Source organism: Marmota marmota, unplaced genomic scaffold, assembly GCF_001458135.2.
Source record: "Marmota marmota marmota unplaced genomic scaffold, marMar, whole genome shotgun sequence".
In the NCBI taxonomy this organism is placed as follows: domain Eukaryota; kingdom Metazoa; phylum Chordata; class Mammalia; order Rodentia; family Sciuridae; genus Marmota; species Marmota marmota.
The window spans coordinates 17,280,516-17,303,778 of NW_025999990.1; the positions used below are offsets into that span (position 1 = coordinate 17,280,516).

General features: G+C 37.4%; 2 protein-coding genes across 4 annotated transcripts in view; both read right to left on the reverse strand.

Moving 5' to 3' along the window:
- Window positions 1-238, reverse strand: part of Elac1 (elaC ribonuclease Z 1) — a 13,920-nt gene extending 13,682 nt beyond the window's left edge. The window contains exon 1 of the mRNA XM_015482374.2: window positions 23-238. The gene's annotated coding sequence lies outside the window, so the exon portion shown is untranslated. The remainder of the gene's footprint in view (window positions 1-22) is intronic.
- A 7,706-nt stretch (window positions 239-7,944) lies between these two features.
- Me2 (malic enzyme 2) overlaps window positions 7,945-23,263 on the reverse strand; it is a 68,106-nt gene continuing 52,787 nt past the window's right edge. For all 3 annotated transcript variants that reach the window (XM_048806209.1, XM_015482375.2, XM_048806210.1), the window contains exons 14-16: window positions 17,587-17,657; window positions 16,712-16,810; window positions 7,945-8,778 (exon numbers count right to left, since the gene is read on the reverse strand). In XM_048806209.1, the coding sequence (XP_048662166.1) occupies window positions 8,611-8,778; window positions 16,712-16,810; window positions 17,587-17,657 (338 nt within the window). In that variant the 3' untranslated portion in view covers window positions 7,945-8,610. The remainder of the gene's footprint in view (window positions 8,779-16,711; window positions 16,811-17,586; window positions 17,658-23,263) is intronic.

A 23,263-nucleotide genomic window follows, 5' to 3' on the forward strand; every position in this document is an offset into this window, starting at 1 on the left:
CATTGCACCCTACCACACTCACCCTCTCCCCGAGGCCCGCGCAAGAGCCGAGGGAGGTGCAGGCCCGTTCCGAGGCCCAGCAGTCCGCGGGGCAGCGACGCGTGCGGGCGGAAGTGCGCCGCCGACAGGGTCCCACGCGGCCGCTCTAGGGCGCGCGGGAGGTCCGCGCTCGATGGCGCCCACCCGGGGCCAAGCTCCTAGAGCTTCCTAGCTCCTGGCGGGGTCGCCGGGCAAATGCCAGCAGGTGCCCGCCTTCTGTCAAGGTCGCTATAAAATGGTGGCCGTGACGCATGAAGGCCAAAACGACTGCATCAAAATTGAAAATGTTTATTCTGGTTTTTGCTTTCTTTTGTTTCCCGTGTCATGTTTTTCAGACAAGAATGTGCTTCCTGATGTTTTGCCCAAGCATGTGTTTGTGTAATTTTGTCTTTGGTTGGGACAAATCTTTCAACACTAAACCTGAAAGTTTAAGCTTGTAATACCTCAAGAAAACTCAGGGACCTTTGAACCAGAGTTCATTATCAGAATGATCATGTACCTTTATTCCAACGTTAAACCTTAGCATTTGCTTAGAATCTGAAGCTGGTTGTGTGTATTTGCCCCACGCCTTGCAGACATTTCTCTTCGTCATGCGGGAGTAAAAAGCCAGAGTCCGCAATGTATAGAATGGTCGTATAGTGATTACAAACCACAGAGAAAAAAAGTAATAGGAGTGGGGTTTTTAAAAATTGTAGAGCTTTTGGAAACTACCAGAAGAGAGACATCAAGAACCCCCATTTTCCGATCTCCACTTCATTCAGAAACCAGCTCCCCCGTAATTTCAGTGGCTGGGGAGGCTGAGACAAGAGGATGGATTTCAAAGCCAATTTCAGCAACTTAGCGAGTCCATAAGCAACTCAGTGAGATCCTGTCTCTAAATAACATACAAAAGAGGGGAGGGGGACCTGGGATGTGGCTCTGTGGTTGAGTGCCCCTGGATTCTATCTTCCATACCAACACACAAAACATTGATCAGTCTACTTTTTGGACTTTTGGAAGATTTATTTATTCATGTATTAATGAAGTTCCAAATCTGTGGTTTATATTAATTTTGGTGCTGAGGGAATTTTTAAGATGCCTTGGCAAGCAATAACAATATGAGGAACAAATAAAAAAGCAAAGGAGTGGTTAAGATTATATGAAAGTGGCAGGTGGATGGGAAACCCAAAGACTAGGGAGGCTGAGGCAGGAAGATAGTAAGTTAGAGACCACCTTCAGCAATTTAGTGATACCCTGTCTCAAAATAAAAAATACAAAGGGCTGGGGATGTAGCCAAGGTTAAATTACTGTATAGGAAATAAAGAAAGAAGGAAGGGAGGGAGGGAGGGAATATGGGAATGGGCTTGGGTGTAACTCAGTGGTAGAATACTTGCCCAGTATGTGAGAGGTTCTGGATTCAGCCCTCATCACTAGCACGTGGGAACACACACGCAAAAACGAAAGACAGGGAAAAGGGAGATCACTATCCAGGAAGAGGAAGGAATTGAGCTGGATAGAGTAGGAAAAGACAAAGAGCCTAAGACACTGGCACATGCCTATAAATCCCACTGGCTCTGGAGACTGACAGGTGGATCTCAAGTTCAAGGCCAGCTTCAACAACTTAGACAGGCCCTAAGCAATTTAGGAGACCCTGTCTCTAAGTAAAAATATGAAACAACGGCTAGGGATGTGGCTTAGTGGTTCAGTACCTGTAGGTTCAATACCCCCCACCCCCCACCCTGGTCTTCTACATATGATATATAGTGGTCTTCTACATATTGCCTCTTCCACAGAAGTAACAGACTTGGAATTAAGGGGGAAGGACAGTGCCAATGATTATAAATTAGTAGAAGGTAGTGGGCAAGTTCAGAGTCAACAAAGTGCTAACTTAACTACATTTTCCTTTTTTAAGTTATATTCAGAAAACATTTGTTGACTGTCTGATTATGTGAAACCAGTGTTTTCTATACCTATGTAGAGAAAGAGTCCTGAACGTGGTGAGAAAGACATTTTGAGACTACAAAATAAGACTTGACCCCCACTTCTCCTGTCACAGGAGGCGCCATGTGAATGTGATGATGGGTTTCAGAGCACAGCACTTTAGGCTGGTAGTAAGTTACACTCCTAGGAGTCAGAGATTAGAGAGGCATATTCTCATGGTTGCTTACTTTGCAGTGACTTAAGTGTAATTTTAACTGTGTGTGTGTGTGTGTGTGTGTGTGTTGCTGAGGACTGAAACCAGGGGCATTGTACTACTGAGTGACATCTCCAGCTTTTTTTATTGTTTTGAGACAGGGTTTCACTAAGTTGCTGAGGTCTTGAATTTATGATACACCTGCCTCAGTTTTCTGAGTCACTGGGACTACAGGCATGTGCCACCACATCTGATCTTTATGTATAATTTTTAGACCAGCTTGAGAAATTATTTGTGTTCAAAGTTGCCTTCCAGTTGAGACCCAGAGCAGATGGTACTTAAGATCCACACTGTTTAGTGTTCATGAACTGAGCCACCATTCTTACTGTTTCTGAGTGTTAGTACTTTGACAGGCAATGGAAGGTTTTTATTGGTCTACCTACTTCAGCTAGAATAATGAGTTAAATAATGAGCTAAAAGTGACCCTGCAAAGTGACCTATAGCCTCAAGGTATCTTAAGGATGGGGGCTATCACAGGAAAGACCAAGGCAGGATTAGAGGGTTAGGACATTGAGTTCCACCCCTGAATGCTGGAGATAGGAGAGCTGAAGGTTGGGTTTATCACCAAGTTGGGTATTTATTACTTATTGCAGCAGAGGAGGATACAGGCCATGGGGAAACGTGGGGGCATCTCTGTAAGTGGGTGTTAGAAAATACTTTTGTAGGATTTGGATTTGTTTGGTTTAGTGATTTTGCAGAGGGGCCATGGAATTTGACATTTATTTTGGAACGGACTAGTGGGTGAGTAGGAACAATTCTATGACTGGTAAATCTTTAGTGATATTTATCACATTCAATAAACTACAGAGAGTACTAACTAGAGTGAGGCTAGAACTATAATTGGTAAAAATCAGCAGTCAATCATTTACTAGTCAGGATTCTGGGGATGCTGTTTACTTTTGTGGTTTGGACAGCATCCATATTTTATCTATAGATGTGGATTGCAGAGTGGCTATTTAAAAAAAAATACATTTATTTATTTATTTTTATGTAGTGCTTAGAATCGTACCCAGTGCCTCACACGTACTAGGCAAGCGCTCTACCTCTGAGCCACAACCCCACCCCAGAGTGGCCATTTTTATCTGAACCCATTTGGTCACAATAGCCTGAGGTTGGTGTTCTGTGAGATGGTTCACTCAACAGGACACCAAGGCCCAGCCAAGTCTCAAGCTGGCTTTCATCACCAGTGAGGGCAGCTGGTGCTGTCAGGGTTGTAGCCTTTCACTCTATCAAGGCAGCTGGGCCAGTGCGGGTGGGAGAGCCTGAGTTCTCTTCTGATGATTCTGTTTTCTGGAGATTGGAAACAAGGCATCTGCTGAGCTTGAGGTTGCAGAAGAAATGTTAGAGATTTGACAGCAAAGATTTCAGATTCACCTGACAGGAAAATGCCGGGAAACAAACAGAGTAGGAAGTTGAACATAAGGAAATAAAGAGAAAAGATGAGGAGCACAAGGAATACTTCATGTCTGAATTTAAGTCTCATAATAAATTCCCAGGTCAAGTGTGCATTTGTTTTAAGGGGATAATGCCAAGTTTTTAAAAATTCCTCTACATAGTAGTCTTTAAAAAATGAGGTCATCAAGCATGTTTTATGCATAGGAAAATTTTACTAAGAAAATATAAGAGCATACATCTCATTACAAGTAATATATCACAAAAAGAGAAAAATAATTCACATAACTATGATGTTTTTAGACTGATTCTTGGAACCATCTGTAAGAAAATCTGGTATGTCTGTATGAGAGGCATTCCTCTTAAACTACTATTCCCACAATTACCACAAGACTAGTTGTTCTATCATTTTATCTTAAACACAAAAGTGAGAAAGGCCAAGCAATGAGTTGCAAAGTGTGGCTTCCTTGAAGTCAATGATTAATGCTTTCGATGTTATCAAAGGGAAGAGAAAATACTATCAATTGCAAAAATATGTTTTTAATTTCAGTTGATTTTAAAGCTCCTTGAAATACAATAAAACATTGGGCAGAAATTTTGTCAAATATTTACCTAAAATAGTTCTCTAGAAGTTTCTTATTCCACACACAAATTTACTTTTACTACTTTCTGACTGTTCTTACCTTTTTAACAGAAGTTATATATGCAAATAGCACAACAGATACCATTTAGAATACACCTTACAATGCAGATGTACATTGATGTGTAGATTAACAAACTGAATAGTACAATATATAAGTGCATTTCAAATTGATTTGCACAATATAGTGGTTGGCAATTCTATGACTACTACTAAAATAAAAGGCATTAGTCAACTATTAAAATCTTTAGTGATATTTATCACATTCAAAACCAAATCCTTACACATCCAATACTTAAAATTTAAAGATTAACAAGTAAGAGGTTTACATTGTATTTAAATTATAAATGGGAACAAAGAAAAATCAAGTGAAGTGGTAAAATGCACTAAGGATGACTTAAGAATTTTTTTCCTGAAACTTCTTTTTTCTTCCCCTTTTGGTACCAGGGATTGAACCCAGGAGTGCTTGACCACTAAGCCACATCCCCAGCCCTTTTTATTTTTTAAGATAGGGTCTCACTAAGTTGCTGAACTGGTCTTGAATTCCCAATCCTCCTGCCTCAGCCTCCCAAGCTGCTGGGATTATAGGAGTGAGCTGTCACACCCAGCTAAACTGAAACAATTCTTGAAGATTCAGATAAAATCACCTATAGAGGGCTTTCTTTCCTAAGATGGGTATGAACTAAGAGTCCCAGCTTTGCCACTCATCATGAGATATTCTGTAAGTCATTCAACCTCTCTGTGCCTCTCTCCTTGTCTATGAAACAGGGATAGAAACAGGTTTATTGTGGATTAAATATACAAGATGCTTGGAACACTTAACTTCTGAACAGTGTAGGCACCACCCATACAATCTAGTTGGTTATAACTTGCTAACTGTATGCCAAATGTGTTGGTGATAATTCATCAACTATATAGGAATCAATGATTTGCAAGAACATAGACTTAAAGTTAGGAAAGGGAAAATAATTTTTCTGGAACATAAAAGGAAATCTGAAAACCGAGGAATATATAACCATACATTTTCTTTACTTATTATTTGATACTGGGGATTGAATCCAGGGGCACTTAACTGAGCTACATCCTCAGCTCTTTTGAGACAGGGTCTTGCTAAATTGCGGAGAGTCTCATTAAGTTGCTGAGGCTGGCCTCAAAGTCACCATCCTTCCAAAGCTTTCCAAATTGCTGGGAGTACAATTGTGTGCCACCATGTCTGTTTTTCTTTTAGTCTTAAAACTTACAGTACACTGAATGTAGAAATAAAACTTTGCTTGGAAAACAAAAAGAAAGCCAAGACTTAACAGCCATGTGAAAATGTTGTTTACCCAAAGATACCATACATTCAAGTCATTTGACTCAATGTGTATATTGTGTGCAATAAAACTATGAAAATGTTTCCATATTTACTTTTCTCTTTGGGTGGCACAGTTTTCCTTATTTAAGAAAGAAAAATAATGCCTCAAAATCTAGCACTACTTAAACTCTCAGTAAGAATTAGTGAATTAGCAGTTTAAGAGTCATGTCTTACTTGAACCTACCTGAATGTACTAAAATTTGAAAATAAAGGATTAGGTTTTATTTCTCCTCTCTGCTTACATTAAAATCTCTCTCAATTTCAGGTGAGGAGAAAGTTTTCTATAGCTAAATTATCTTGAATATTTTAAATATTAAATCTTACTTTATTTCATCTGCAGTTTAACACTTACATGCTAAAGTGCAAATCACAGAGAATCAGAGACCATGAATCTGTGCAATGTTCTATAGCAAGCAATATGCCTGCAGCTGTACCCACGTGGTCATCTTGGATGAAAATATGGTATTGGGGTTATTTCATTCTTTAGGACTTCCTTTAAATGGATCCCAGTGGAGAGTTTTGAGACTTGTATTATTGTTCTCAATATTACATATGCCCAATAAAGCTGATTTTATTTTGGTGAGTCCAACAGAACACTGAAGATATTTGTGAAAAAAAAGTTATCTTTAAGGGAGACTGAATGAGCCGGAGGAAAAAATCTTACAGTGGCGCATGTCTATAATTTCAGCTATCTTGGGAGGCAGAGGCAGGAGGATTGCACAAGTTCTAGGCCAGCTTGGGCAACTTAACTTAGCAAGACCCTATCTCAAAATACATTAAAAAGGGCTGTGAATGTAGCTCAGTGGTAGAGAGCTTGCCTAATATGTGCAAGGCCCTGTATTTAATCTTCAATACTGGGAGGTGGGGGAGCCACAGGAGCACCTGGATGCCACCCCAATCCTTAGCCCCATTCTCTTTGGGTCTTCTGTTATCTGGGAACAATGGTTAATGCTCCATACTTATAACATTGTATTTCAGTCTTAATTCATTCATCACTCTTTTGCAGAAAATGAAAATACTATTTCTCCAGAGGCTGATAATTTAGAGAAGACAAAGTACAAGGTAAGTTCTATCATTAGGGAATGAATAATCAAATTAAAAAACCTCACAAATATCCATTTGTTAGCTAATCTTTTATAAGTGAAATTTGGTTGCTAGGTTTCACTTAAGTATGCTACAAATCCAGAATTTAAAATCACACAGTATTCTAGTTTTTATGTATTCTCAGGAAAAAAACTATTTAAAGAGTTCTATATTAATTTTTCTTATAAAAACTCTGATAACTAAATATAACAAAACTAATGACAGCTACTCCATGTAAGAGTTTCAGTTGATCTTTTTCATATATATAGAAGCACATAGTATATAAACACTAGGCTGAAACAGCACACCACTTGCAATACTGTGGAGCAACGCCTGTTTTCTTTAACAGCAACACAGGTGGTACGTGGAAGCTCATCAGAAATGCAAACTCTCAGGCCTCAACCAGGACCTGCATCAGCGTCAGTCCTCAGCATTGGTTAGCTCTCCAGATGATTCTGATATCTGCTTTAAGGCAGTTGTAAGGGCAAGTATATGTCTGTGTCAGAACCACCTTCAAGAACTTGCTCAAACTATAGCTGCTAGGGGTCTGCCCCTAGTGGCCTGGGGCAGGGCCAGGGGCAGGAATGGAGGGAGTTGGGGCAGAGGCATCTCTTATTTTATTGTTTAGTACTGTGGATTGAAGCCAGAAGTAGTCTACCACTGAGCTACATTCCCAGCTCCCCCATTTTATGAGACAAGATTACTATTGTAGAATGAACATTTAAAAGTTTTGCTTCTTGCAGCACATAAGGCAGACAGATACTATAGCTATACCACCATATTTTAAGATGCTTCTGGATCTTCCATTAAAAATCTCTAATATGTAAGCTACACAAGAAACTGGTCTCTTTAGCCAGTTATTATCTATTTTACTGGGATTAAAAATGGCATCTCCTGGTCTGAACACCTTCCTTATTCATCCCTACTTAGCTTTGAAAAGTAATAAATTCACCTTTAATAGAGAAAGAGTTGTCACCACTAACAACATTCAAGGGAATGCATTGTAGGAGAATTCCAAAACTATTTTGAGTAATAAAGAACCTCAGTTGGATAGGGTATAGTTCCTCCAGTCAAATACAGCTCATTCAGATGTAAACCACTACAGATTTATTTTAAAAAGTACATGAGATTAGCTGTAATGTATGCTTTAGGCATCCTATATGCCCTCAACTAGAAATTAAAAAACAAAAAAAAAACAATGTATTTTCATTATAAGCAAACCTACATTTCTAGTTGGGCAATAAGGTAGCATAACTGAAGCAATTAAGTTTAAGACATTACTTTATTAAATAAAAATCATTTTTACACACTGTTGCAAAAGACTGCTTTGTCTAAAGGCAATAATAGTTCCCATAACTCTCTCCTAATGTTATAGTTAAACCTTGATTAGTTCCAGAAAATAAGAAAAAGGGAAAAAATTTTATTTCCCTAGATCTGTGTATTATAAAAGAATTTCAGAGCATAAGGTAAAATGAAGCAGATAAAGTTTTACATACTGACAATTTTCTTTGAATTTTGTTTAAAATTTGGCTGCTTTGCAAAATTTGCCCTCATATCCACAGAAATAAACTTCTATTTTTGTAGAACTAACTGGATGATGGAAGACTGTTACCTATAACAGTAAATAACAAATACTTTGGCAAGCAGGACCAAAAATACAAGTGAAGACATCCATAGACACATTTTAAACATCTCTTGGGTGTTGTATGGCTACAAATAAGGACATTAAGCATTATGGTTGATTGTAGGGTATTGGTGGACCTTAATACAGTCAACACATCCACCTCCAACAGACATGGACATACATGGGATAAGTCAAGTAAAGTAGTGGGGGAAGAAAAAAAATACAGAAACACCATAAATCTGATAACATCTCTCAAAAAAGGAGCTTCCCTGAAGCATGGGAAATATTTATTGGTGTGAGTGCTTCTATTCTGTTATCTGGGGAGGTCTTGATGCAGATTCTGGCCATTCATACATATCGGGCAGCAAGGAATCATATTCACTTCGCCATATTCTTTCTTTAATATACTTGGTCTTGTCTTCAGGTTCTGGGTATCGGAAAGCCATTTTATTAGCATACAGGTATTCTGTAACCTGAAAAACAAAGAAGATTATTGTATAGGCTCTCATAGAAAATATTACAACACAAGAAATAAATTTAGAAGAATAGTATTTCTTCTTTTTAAGAATAAAAAAAAATTACTTTGACTTACTTCAAAACATTCAGAAACTATTCAAAGTTTAAAAGACAAATAAACCAGATGTGGTGGTACACACCTGTAATCCCAACAACTCCAGGGACTGAGGCAGGAGGTTCCCAAGTTCAAGGCCAGCCCTAGCAACTTAACAAAGCCCTAATAAATTTAGTGAGACCCTTTCTTAAAATAAAAAAATTAAAAGGACTAGGGGTGTGGTGCAGTGGTAAAATGTCCCTGGGTTCAATCTTCAGTGCCAAAAAAAAAAAAAAAAAAGACTTGTCATCTTACAATGTATTTATAAAGTGTTTTAATTACGGCCCTGACCAAGAATTATTATAGCACTTCCCTAATAGTGCAGTCAAAAAAAAAAATTATCACTTCAGTAGACACACCTGGGTGATCTGTCCAGCACATCACTCCCCACAGCCCTACTGAAAGAGCAAGCTTAGGGAACGCCAGATGTGTAGGACTTTACTTCCTAGTCATAGCTGACTTGACAGAGGTGAAAACCTAATACAAAGCAAGTCAGATGTCTTTGTTTTAGAATATGGATTGAGTCACAGATATAATAATCAGGTGTTCAACACCAAAAATAAAGTGCAATGAATGGATTTCTGATCTCTGAAACCAAGCTAAGTACCATAGTAAGCGGTGAGGATAAACCCTCTAGCTTTAGTCTGATAAAATGAGGAATGTAAAAAGCTTCCTCACAGGGAGCTTGCCATCCAGTTATCACGTTATGGTTTCATTTCAAATTTTAAAAGCATTGTGACACATGGTAAAATAAATCCAAACTTCCTTCTCCTCCTCTAAAAATAATCTATGAAGTCAGGTATGATGGTGCACACCTATAATCCCAGCAACTCAGGAGGCTGAAGCAAAAATAATCTTGCATTTAAGGCTAGACTTAGCAAGACCCTGTCTCAAGATAAAAAATAAAAGAACTGGTAATATAGTGCAGTGTTAAAGTGCCCATGGGTTCAACCCCAAGTACCAAAAAAAAAAAAAAAAAAAAAACCCCAAAAAACTCTGGTTACAAGAGCTCAATCTCTAATGTTATATTATGTAATGGAAAATGTGCTCATGTGCTCTGTCTATTGCACAAACTGTCCTCAAGTTTTTATAAAAAAAAGGAAAAAAGTTTTCTGCTTCTAGGAAGAGAAAACAAAACATACTTTCCCCCATCCCACCCGCAAAGTACAACCAAAAATGCTTGACACTGAACATGAAACAACCGTTAAGACAACTCTAAGAGGAGGAGAGAAAAGGCAGGCCAGCAAGGAGCCTAGAGACATGAGGAACAACACAGTGGCTTCATGTATCCCAGATTTTTAGATGAAAAAGCCAGCAGCCCTCATACACCAAGAGATGCAGACAAAAAACACCTCAACAAATGGCTGCTTTCTCTAGCTGAAGGACCAGAAGGCCAGCTTAACAGACAGAAAACTTTCAGTCAATAGCCATTCTACTCCAGTCAAACACCACAGAAAAAATTTTGGTCCCAGCCTACCTCTGCTAACAAAAGGTGAGTGAGGAGTTTAGACTTCCATCAAGGCTATAATGCGGTACCACAGGAGCCCTACCAGGGTAGTGTCAGAGCCAGGACTTTTATCCCCACTGGTCAGCAAGAAGGACTTTATCTCCTCGTCACCCTGCTGCCCACACTGTCAGTGGAGACCATGTGGAAAACTTCTATCCTTAATCAGTCACCTCCCCAGTGCCAGGCCACTGGATGGTATCAGAGAAGGACTACAGAACACTTGGGACCTTGTTCATTGTCCTGTGGTAATGAGGTCACCAAAGTGCAGTGTCAGGACAGAGTATTACTGATGGGGAGGCTCCCCTCTCAGGAGTCAACAGAGGAAGTGGGAAACCTGCAGTGAAATGAAGCACATACCCCAAAGCAGTATCAGAGAAAGTCATTTAAAAAGAAGATTTAAGAAATATTTAGACTCTAGGTCTCAATTAAAAGAAAAAAAGAAACAAAAAACTAAAAAGTACTTATCATACCAAGAATCAGGAACATATCAAACTAGGAAAAAGAGTCAGTAGATGTTAAAACCAAGATGGCAGAGATGTTAAAATTATCTGACAAAGATTTTGAAGTAGCCATGATAAAAATGCCTCAGAGGAGCCAGAGCCAAGGTGGAAAGCTGCAGGCGCTGGGAGGGCAGGGATGGGGTGGCTGGAGTTAAAGGCCAAGTGTGGGAATGTTTATTGAAAAGAACGTGCTGGGAGAACCCAGCCCTCACACCTCGGGGATTTCGGAACTGGCCGTCTGCAGTGGAGAGCCCTGCCAGATGAGTTCAGCCGTTCCCACTTCATAAAGTTCCTGGTGCAAAAATGAATGGCAAACCCAGCCGTGAATGTGACTTCTTAAAGAAGATTATTGAAACAAATGGTCCTGCTTTTTCAAATCTGCCCTGGTGGTCAGGAGGAGGAAAGTAGGGAGGAAAACTCCCTGGTCACTTGCAAACATCCCTGTCCAGCTTCAGAAGACACTAGTGTCTAATGGCACCACAAGAAAACGTGTGTTGTTAGATTTCTCCCCTGAACGGAAGATTCTGGATCTGGTTGCCAGCAGATATTGCAAGAGTGTCAGGGATCGTGAAAGGGAAGAATCATATGTTTCTGACCCCAAAATAACACGACCCCAGACTGTCCCTGGGCTGTAGAACTTCAAGGCACATGTTAGATAGGCAGCTCGAGGAAGAGACACACTGATTACATATCTCATGGGCTGTCACTCTCTTCACTTCATAACATCACATATGTCATGGTGATTTTTCGGATTACTCTCAACCTAGATACCCTAGATATTCAGATCTCGTTTCCCCAGTGACTCTGCTGGCATCTTCCCTTGGAACTAGTTTTACTTCCTCACTTGCTGTTGGCATCACTTCTCAGATCTTTGCCATGGTATCTGGGTGCCTCCCAAACCCCCAAGTCTACAGAAGCTTTTCCTAGACTGCGGAGTCCTTGGGCCTTTATATCTCCTGATCACTCAAAATGACATCAAACCTCACAAGATTGTCTGGCCTTGCTGCTTCTGGATCTACTATCCGGCCCAGCTTTTACCCCTTGATCTTTTCACTGTGTTCAAGGCCAGGGCAGGTGAGATCATTCCAGTTGCTCTTTCATGCTTAAGGAACTTGATAAATGAAGTTGGGTCCTGGCAAGCAATACATTTGAGCAGAGTACAGTGGCCATCTGTGGACCAGTCCCTTATCCCTTTTTAAAAGTACATACTCAAAAAAAAAAAAAAAAAAAAAAAAAAAGCCTCAGAAAGCAATGTTACACATGCTTGACACAAATGAAATTAGAGCCTCAGCAAACAAAATAGAAACTTGCAGTAAATTAAAAAGAGATATAAGGACTCATATGAAAATTTCAGTTCTAAAAATATGTGAATAACCGAAATAGAAAATTTAATAGATTAGGGCTGGCGTTGTGGCTCAGTGGTAGCTCGCTTGCCTAGCAAGTGCAAGGCCCTGGGTTTGATCCTCAGCACCACATAAAAACAAATAAAGGTATTGTGTCCAACTACAATTAAAAAAAAAATAAATATTAAAAAAAAGAAAAGAAAATTTAGTAGATTAGATTCACAGCTGAATGAGGGGAACAGAGGAAAGAAATCAGTGAACTAGAAGATAGAAAAACAGAAATTATTCAATTGGGAAAACAAACTTGGAACAAACAAATCCTCAAAAGCAAAACAGCATGCCACAGACCTATGTAACAAAAGATCTAAAATGCAAATTATCAGAGTCTGGGAAAAAGAGAAAAGGGTTGAGCACTGCTGATAAATATTCAAATAATGACTGAAACCTCCCAAATTTGGCAATAAGTATAAACTACAGATTCAAAAAGCAAATTCCAAATATGCCAAAGGAATCCACACTAAGAAGCATCATAATTAAATTTCCAAAAAATAAAGACAAAGAAAAATTCTCTTTTTTTGTACCAGAAATTGAATTCAGGGGCACTTAACCACTGAGTCACATTCCCAGCCCTTTTTATTTTTTATTTTGAGACAGGTACTTAATAAGTTGCTTAAGTCCTTGCTCAATTGCTGAGGCTGGCTGTGAACTCATGATCCTATTGCTTCAGCCTCCCAAGCTGCTGGGATTACAGGCATGTGTGACCGAGCCCAGAATGACAGTGGGTTTCTCAACAGAAAACATAATGGCAGAGGGAAGTAGTAAATTCTTCGAGTGCTAAAAGAAAAGAATTGCTAATCTAGAACACTATACCTACTAAAAATATCTTCTAGAAATGACAGGGAAATCAAGACATTCTCAGAGTGAGGAAAACTAAGAATATAAGGATGACTAAAAGAATTTCTCTAGCTTGGCATGGTGGTGCACACTTATAATCCCGGCAATTTAGGAGGCTGAGGCAGGAGGATAGTAAATTCAAAGCCAACCTCAGCAACTAAGGGTGGGGATGTGGCTCAATGGTTTAAATGCCCCTGGGTTCTATGCTAGTACCAAAAAAGAATTTATCTAAACACAAAGGGCATGACGGAGAAGAAACACTTCGAAACATCAGGAAGGAAGAAAGTATGGTGAACAAAAATAAGGGTAAATTCAGCCTGGCAATAGTAGCAGAATGTAATTGTTAAGTATGTAATACTATAGTAACCACCACAAAGCTATACAAAGAGATTGGCTAAGAAAATTCTATAATGGTTGGGCTGGGGTTGTGGCTCAGTGGTAGAGTGCTGACCTAGCATGTGTGAGCACTGGGTTTGATTCTCAGCACCACATAAGCAAATAAATAAATAAATGTCTATCAATAACTTAAAAAAAAAAAAGACACGTAACCCTAAGTGTGTATGTACCCAACAAGAGATGCATAATATGTGAAGCAGGAAGGAAACAAAAAAAGAACTGGAGAAATAAATCCACGACTATAATTAGGAGTAAAACATCTCTCTTTCAATGATTTTCAGAACTACTACACCAGAAAATCATCAAAGATACAGAATACCAATATCACTATCAACTAGTTAAGAATCAACTAGTTAAGATCTAATTGAAATTTGTACAATATGCCATCCAATAATAGCAAAATACATATATACCCATCCTAAATGTAGGCACTAAACAAAAAAAATACTAGAACCAAACAAACTCAGAACTACAGCTAGTCAGAGCCATGATAGCTTAAAATACATTGTCTGGTTCTGCCCATAAGTGGCTTGCCACTGCCCTCAGAATGAATTCCAGATTTATTGATGTGATTACAAAGATTCCCCCCAACCTTGCCTCCTCCTCTTTTTCATTTCAAAATTCTCTCCTTTTTTGTGTCCATTTTCTAGACACATGAGACTTTTTCCAGGATCACATATATTCCACATTCTTTTTTGCCTTTGAATCTTTGTATATACAAGTCCCTCTGCAGTAACCTCTTGTTTCCTAATCTAGGTAATTCCTCAGTCCTATGATATATGAGATACTAACAGGACATCCATCAGTATATTAGCTCCCAGTTAACTCAAAGTAGAATGAAGATCTCCATGTCATTGATATTCAAAAGTTCTTGGACCATTAGCATAGCATTACCAAGAAACTTGCTGGAAATGCAAATTCGTGGACTCCATCCCAGACCTACAGAACCTCTCTATTCCAGACTTTACAAAGTCTGTTACTATTAGAGACTGGTAGTAAGGTCCTGGAGTCTGAACAAGTTCTCCAAAGTTGGGCACAGTAGTGTACACCTGCAACCTCAGCTTCTATCAACTGAGCTATATCCCTAGCCCTGGCCTCAAACTTGTGATCCTCCTGCCTTAGCCTCCAGAGTTGCTCAGATTATAGGTATGTACCACTATACCTGGCTACAAGCTGACTATAAACTTTCAGATCTTCTCTTATGCCATTTTCCTCTCTGTACCTTAGATACCAGCTCAATTGCACTGGCTGCTATTTCCTAAAAATAATATCCATCACCAATTCCCAATCTGTGCTTAGGCTATGAGCATCAAAATACTGTAACAATAATATTAAAAGGGCATAAACTTATGATTGTCTATTGCAAGTTGAATATGTGGCTGGAAAATTCCACATCCAATTTTGATGTTTAAGAAAATCTTAGTAAACTAGAATAGAAGCCTACCTTCTTTAGATATACATATTTAAAAAATACATTTGCAGATGATTTGAAACTCAGAAATTCCAAAGAACCGAGAAACAATTAAAACAAAGTTGAGCTGGGCGGGCTGGTGCACGCCTGAAATCCCAGCAACTCAGGAGGATCATGAGTTCAAAGCCAGCCTCAGCAACCGTGAGGCACTAAGCAACTCTGTGACACCTGTTTCTAAATAAAACACAAACTATGGCTAGGGATGTGGCTCAGTGGTTGAATACCCCTGAGTTCAATCCCTAGTAACCCCCCACAAAAGAATTAAGGTTGTTCAGTAAACAAACTGGTTATCAAGCAAATCCAAGTATTCATTCCTTTCCTCTATATAAGAAATAATCAGTGAGAAAAATATATATAGGAAAAAACATTTTTATACAGAATAACAAAAATTTAAAAATATTTAGAAAAGAATACGCTATATGTTATATTCAGATGAAGAAAAGAAAATTATACTGAAAAGCTTTTTAAAAAGAATTTTAGAAAGAGATATTGATTGAGAATCCTAGGTATTCCAGAGGTTGAGTCCAGTCTGGGCAACTTTGTGAAACCCTGTCTCATGAAAAAAGGGCTGGGGATGTAGCTCAATGGGACAGTACCCTGGGTTCAATTCTCAATACTGCCCCTACCCCAAAACTCCAAATAAAGAAAGATACACTCATATCTAATAGTTCAATGTAAATTAGTACTTTTTCCTCTGAAGAAACATTTGACAATGAATATTAGAAATCTTAAGCATGTTAATATGATTTATTCTTAAGATTAGAATTCATCCTAGGGCTGGGGATGTGGCTCAAGCGGTAGCGCGCTCGCCTGGTATGCGTGCGGCCTGGGTTCGATCCTCAGCACCACATACACACAAAGATGTTGTGTCCGCCGAAAATTAAACAATAAAAATAAATAAAAATTATAATCTTTAAAAAAAAAAAAAAAAAAAAAAAAAAAGAATTCATCCTAAAGCCATCACAGGATGGGGATGTGCTAAATGGCAGAGTGCTTGCCTAGCATGCATGAGGCCCTGGGTCTGATTCTCAGCACCACAAAAAAAAAAAAAAAATCATGAACACACACAAAGATTTATCTATAAGGATGTTCAGAACAGCCTTATTACTAACAATAAGAAACTAAAAATGCTTAAATATTCAAAAATAAAGATGATCAAACATTATAATACAATAACAAGAGGATAATCAGTATTAGTGACCACACATAAGACAATTTATTGACTTACACAGAAAAGCTTATATTAAATGGGAAAAGTACAGTCAGAAATCAATTATTAAAAATAGACAGAGGTGATTATATGCATGTATGTATGAATGTATGTGCTTACAAAGAAAGAAAGAAAGACTAGAAGGCCAAAAAAAAAAACCTCTAAAATAATAATGTATATAATAATGTATATTATATTTTGGTAATAAAAAATATGAAAAATTTCTTTGCATCCTTCTCCATGTTTTGAATTATCTCTAACAAAATTATATTACTCATACAAGAAAATGTCATTAAAATTTATGAAGAGGGGGCTGGAGTGTAGCTCAGTGGTAAAGCACTTGCCTAGCATGTGTAAGGCACTGGGTTCAATCCTTAGCACCACATAAAAATAAATAAAATAAAGACATTCTGTCCATCTACAACTACAAAAAAAAAAAATTAAAAAAATTTATGAAGAGGTATAAATTACTTACTTTAATAGCAATGTTAATAGAAACTTCTTGAATATTAGCAAGTGGTGGGTAAAGTCTCCCCTGAGCTAACTCTTCATCTGTCAATTGACTTGTCAGTGCCTGAAAAGAAAAGCATAACTTTACTTCTGTTAGTTTAAATAACAGAAAGATCTATTAAAATGAAAAAAAAATCAGTGGAGAAAGAGAAAAGCATAGGTTACAAAATTCTTATTTTTTGCAGGAATACATAAACCTCTACAGAAATTAAAACTGTTTATACAAGAAATAAAACAGATTTTTTTGATGCATTCTACCCAATACATAGAAAGCCTGGCAAAATTACAATATCTATTAAGAAAATAGACATCAGTATTTGTATTAATGTGATTTCTTCAGAATTTCTATTGCAAAATCCAGAAGCCAGAATTCCAAATAAACTATCTCCATTAAAAATATGGAGAGGGGCTGGAGTTGTGGCTCTGCAGTAGAGCACTTGCCTAGCATGAGCAAGGCCCTGGGTTTGATCCTCAGTGCCACATAAAAATAAATTAATTAAAGATATTGTATCCAACTCTAACTAAAACATAAATAAAAATACTAAGATATTTATATATTTATATCTATATTGTCATGGTACCTTTATATTCTCTCTCTCTCTCACACACACACACACACACACACACACACACACACGCATGCACGCAGAAGTTTTAAACATCATAAATATGAAAGAATTCATAGTTTACAACCAAATGTTTAAAAGTAGACAGGCAAATAAAAAAAGCCATGGGTGGTAACTTCCCTTTCATTAATAGGGCAGAGTTAAACCATTCTCTATTTTAAGACCCATTCATCTTTATAATTATTCCTTTATAAGATAAACATTTTAAACTTACCTTTGCAGCTTCTAGGAAAACATTATCACTGATATGTCGAGTTTGACAGAGAATAACAGCTAAAGCCACACCTGAAAGAAATTTTGAGTACTTTATTTAGTAAGGTCACTTTTCAAATTATGAAAGGGGCCAAATTTCTATAAAAAAGTACAGAAGTGGTAATTTACTCCCATCCCAAACAACCCCCAAGAAAAAACAAAAATCTGAGCTAAAATCAAACCAAATGATTTCTGTTAACTTACAATTCTTATTTGCTTAAGGATGTTATTTTAGAAATAAATGGCTTCTCAATTTAATTTTTAAGTTCACCAAAATTACAAATGCATGTAATCCATCAATATTAATTACAAAAAACACCAATTTCCAGTCTACCTCTAGCCCTCCACTTCTTGCTCAAGAAAAGGAACTACTTTCAATTCATTATTTTAATATTTCTCTTACCCTTAAATAAATTGCTTATATTTCTTCTTATTTGGGGGTTCTAGATATTATTGATTCTTTCTGGGAAGCAAATATCTAGCTCTCCCCATATTTTCAGCTTTTTCCCTTCTTCCCAATATAACAAGCACAAGTTTGGTTTAATGGACCCTCAAAATTTATGTCATTATGGGGCTGGGGTTGTAGCTCAATGTTAGAGTGCTTGCCTATCATGTGAGGGGCACTGGGTTTGATTCTCATTTATATTTATAAATAAATAAATAAATAAATAAATAAATAAAATAAAGGTCCTTCAACAATAAAAATATTTTTAAAAATTTATGTCATCATGACTTCATAGGCACTGTTCACATCCAAATGCTGTATCATGATTACTTTTGCTCTTCTGTATAAAATTCTGTTTCCCCTGAAGTTAATTATTGTCCTGTTTTCCCCATTATTTTGACTTTTCAGTACCTAATTTCATCCTGCAACTCTCCCCCAACTGAAAGAAATCTATTCTGGCTCCCTTGTATATTCTCTAATTTCATACTCTAGCATAAACATCTGCTGAAGCTCTATAGTCTGGTCAGGTTGTTCTCCATTCCAGATGGGGAACTGTCGGTCATCCTGGAAACCCTGGTATCAGCATGGGGATTCTCTTTGCTTTTGGGACCATTTCCTATCCCATTTCTTCCTAGTGTTTTATTTATTTATTTATTTTTAAAAACTCTTTCAGGGCATACTTTCCATGGGTTTTCTGAAAAACAGTGTATGAGGGATACATTTTTTTGAAACTTGGCATTTCTGAAAATGTGCATGCTTGTCTACTTCTTTCCACTTATTTCATTATCTAGGTTTGGAATTTTGTTTAGAAATAATTCTCTCCTAGAATTGTGAGGTATCATTCCAATATCTCCTGACTTCCTGTGTTGGTGACAAGCCCAGTGTCAACATGATTCCAGACCCTTTCTTTTTGTTTCATCTCTAGAAACATATAGGATCTTTGTTTTTGTACCTCTGTTCTTCAATTTTATAACACTGCCTTGAGGTACACTTTTGCCCACCATGGTTAACACTCAGTGCTAAGCCATTCCTACCTGAAAACCTGAGTCTTTCTGTTTGAGGAAATGTTCATGAAGTCTTTGAAGCCCCCTCCCTGATCTTTTTGTTCTCTTATCCTAGAGTTTCTCATTACCTCCTGGACTAACCCTTTAATTATCTTTATTTCCCATGTCTTGTCCTTTGCTCTATTTTGAGGTGACTTTCTTAACATCTTCTCTAATCTTTCTACTCACATCCTTTTTTTTAAGAGCTTGTTTTATTTCCTAATTTTTTAAAAAAAACAAATTGTCTTGTTTTGGAACATAATCTTTTTGTCTCCATGACAATATTGAAAGTTGGAAAAAACTTTCCACCTCTTATCACAGTCCTTTTTTTTTTTTTTTAGAGAGTGTGAGAGAATTTTTTAATATATTTTTTTTTTTTTAGTTTTCGGCAGGCACAACATCTTTGTTTGTATGTGGTGCTGAGAATCGAACCCGGGCCGCAGGCATGCCAGGCGAGCGCGCTACCGCTTGAGCCACATCCCCAGCCCTCACAGTCCTTTTTTGTCTCCAATATGCCCTTTTCTGCTTATCTGCTCTGGTTTCTTATTTTCCTTTAATGACTAGAAATCTGAACATTTCTAATGTTTAAAGTGGTACTTATGAGCACAACAGTGGGGTTCACCCTCTCTGAGCACAGCTGTAGAATGATGTGGCTTTCAATCATCCTACTGAAGAATTAGAAGATTGACACCTCTGTTCTCAGCTGTATCTGGTGATTCCCATTTTAGATACTGTTTTATTTATTCCAATAATATGCCATCATCATTGCAGAGATGGGAAGAACATTCATTCAACTACCAAGGGAAAAAAAGAGGATCACATAATTAGCAGCTGCCTTATTTTGTGTGTGTGTGTGTGTATGTATGTATATATATATCTTAAAACTTCTTTTTAGTTGTAGATGGACACAATATCTGTATTTATTTATTTATTTTTATGTGCTGCTGAGAATTGAACCCAGTGGAACTGGTGAACGTCTCACACTTGCTAGGCAAGCACTCTACCATTGAGCCACAACACCAGCCTAGTACATATATTTTTAAAGTAAAGCATATGATTCATGTATATTTTTTTAAGTATCTTTTTAAAAGTATTTTTTAGTTGTTGATGGACCTTTATTTTATTTATTTGTATGTGGTACTGAGAATTAAACCCAGTGCCTCACACGTGCTAGGCAAGTGCTCTGCCACTGAGCCACAACCCCAGCCCCATCATGCAGATATTTAAATGTTTGGGAGTAAATCTACTGTCTTCCTATATTTGCCAAGTCCAGTATATATTCATTTTTCTGGGTTGTTTAATAATATTGTTTTACCCCCTAGTAAATTTTAATTTATCGTAAATTTTAAGTTTTTTCTAGTTTTTGAGTGGTTATCCTAAAATTTAGAACATGTCCATAAGTAATCAAAACTCCACATTAATTTTAATTTTTCTGCCAGAGAATGCAAGTCCCTCATAATAGTTTAATTCTAATTAACCTAAAAGCATTCTTGTTATTTTATATCCATGTATTTTTCTAAATACCGTGTTGTTACAATTGAGCTCTCTGTACACAATACTGGTTTTGTTTTACCTGCATATTCACAACTTTTGCTTTTCATTCTTTCTTTCATCTTTAAGCTTCTATTTGGGATTTTACTATTGCCTAAGGAACAAGATTTCCCTTCCTTTCATACAAGTGTGTAGGTGGTGAATTCTGTTTTCTGAAATGTCTTCATTTTGCCTTAATTCTTCTAAGATTTTCACTGTGATGATCTAGGTTGGCAAGTATTTCCTAGAAGTAAAATAAACATATAATCCCACTGCCTTTCGGCATATTGTTAAGGAGTCCAATGTCAGCCTAAGAGTTGTTCCTTTGAAAGAAATATTTTTGATCTGGTTGCTTTCATATTTTCTCCTTGTTGTGATTTTTCTGAAATCTCACAATGAGGTTCCTGAGTAGATTTTTAAAACCTATCCTGTATAGGTTTCAATGAGCTTGACTACTGTCATTTACCAGTTCCAAGAACTTCTTGGCCAGAGGCCTGCAAATGTTGACTCTGATTTATTCTCACTTTCTTCTAGGACTTCAGTTAAAAATACAACATTAAAGATATATCTCTTACCTATTTTTTTGTATTTTTCCTTTCTATCTTTGTGCTTTGTTCTCTATTGTCTCTTCTCAGATAGTTTCTGAGTTGACCAATTCTCTTTGGTCTATTCTGCTATAAGCCTCATTTACAATTCAGTTCTTGACTTATTGTTATTTTTGAATTCTGGAATTCAGTAGTTTTTGGCTGAGGTTTTCGAGCTTGGCTTTATCTCTATAAACTTAATAAGCATTTTTGTTTCTTAGCACTTGTCTTATATGTAGAATTTTAGCAGGTCTGTTTTTCTTGTGGTCTCTGCTGGCTTTGGCTCGTGTTGTCATGTCTCTTTACGTGTCTCATTATCTTTAGAAAAATAATCTGAAGACTTAGAATACTGTTATTTCAGAGAAGGTTTGTTTGCTTCTGTTGGGCCTTTGCTGGCACTGGCAGTCCAGAACAAAGGCTTGAGGTTTTCTAGATCACCCACTGCCACTGCAAACCATAACCCCATTCCAAAGTACAGCCCTTTTGGGTTTCAGACTGGAGGGGGAAGGGTTCTTTCCTGAATTTTGATCTGGAAAACATTTTATTAGAGCCAATGTCTGATTAGCCTATTGACCCTTTTAAGGTTGTTTTGTTTTTACAATTTCATACAGTTATTACAGTGACTAGACCACTAATTCCAAAACAATCAGAGCCTTAAGTTTTTAGTTGCTTTACATACAGACTCTGAGACAATCTTCCTGTTTAAAGGCCATTTTTATCTCCACTGCCAGGTCATTTTTCATGTTCACATTTGTGGTGCTAATAATTTTTATTAATAAAGTTAGAATTTAAAAAAAATATTTTTTAGTTGTATATGGACACAATATCTTTATTTTATTTTATGTGGTGCTGAGGCTAAAACCCAGTGCCTCACATGTCTGAGGTAAGCACTCTACTACTGAGCTACAACCTCAACACAATAAAGTTAGAACTTTAAAATGTTGTATAAAAAGTAATCAACTACCAAACTCCTTACTAGTCAAATATGATATTAAAGTAGTTTTAGTAAAATAAGCAGAGATGTGTTCCCTTCCCATTTCCTCATGCATTTATACCACAGAAATACTACTGAAGCTGGGCATGGTGGGGCATGCCTATAATCCAGTGGCTCAGGAGGCTAAGGCATGAGGATCATGAGTTCAAAGACACCCTTTGCAACTTAGCAAGACCCTGTCTCTAAATAAAATATAAAAAGGGGAGGATGTGGCTCAGTGGTTGAGTGCCCCTGGGTTCAATCCTCAGTACCAACAAACAAAAAAAGAAACACTACTAGATAGAAGAGGTTGATTTCGAACATTATCAAGTTCTATAAAAACATCATCGATGATGGGAGTTTCTATTACAGATGCCAGGTCTCAAGAGACAACAATAACTATACTGGAAGAACGTTCTACATAAAAGCACTGGCATACTTATTGGCTAAATACATCCTTATTGTGACAATAGTAATAACATGCTTGTCTAAGGTGTGCTATTATGTGCTTTGCATCTACCTGCATCTTAATGGGAGGCTGCTGTCAGCTGCTAAGGGTAAGACCCACAGGGGAAGGAAGACAAAAGTGCAAAGGAATTCATGCCAAATCCCTGTACTGCTCAATATAGTCATTCTTAAAAAGAAACTGACAACTAAGGATAATCATAAATTTATGGGGAGGGAAACAGCACAAAGGATAAAATATTGCAAGGAAGAAAGAGATGAAAGAAAATCTAAAACTTTTTTTTTAAAGAAACTATTAAATTAATTCTGGAATAAGAAAATATTAAAGGAATAAAAAATTGTTCAACTGAATGAATTGACGATATATGCTATTAAGCATATTGGGCAATTATTATTAATTCCTTTGGTATGATAATAGTGAGGTGGTCATGTTTTAAAATTCAAAAATTTAGCCAGGTGCAGTGGCGCTCACCTATAATCCCAGCAGCCTGGGAGGCTGAGACAGGGGAATCTCGAGTTCAAAGTCAGCCTCGGCAAAAGCAAGGCACTAAGCAACTCAGTGAGACCCTGTGTCTAAATAAAATATAAAACAGGCTGAA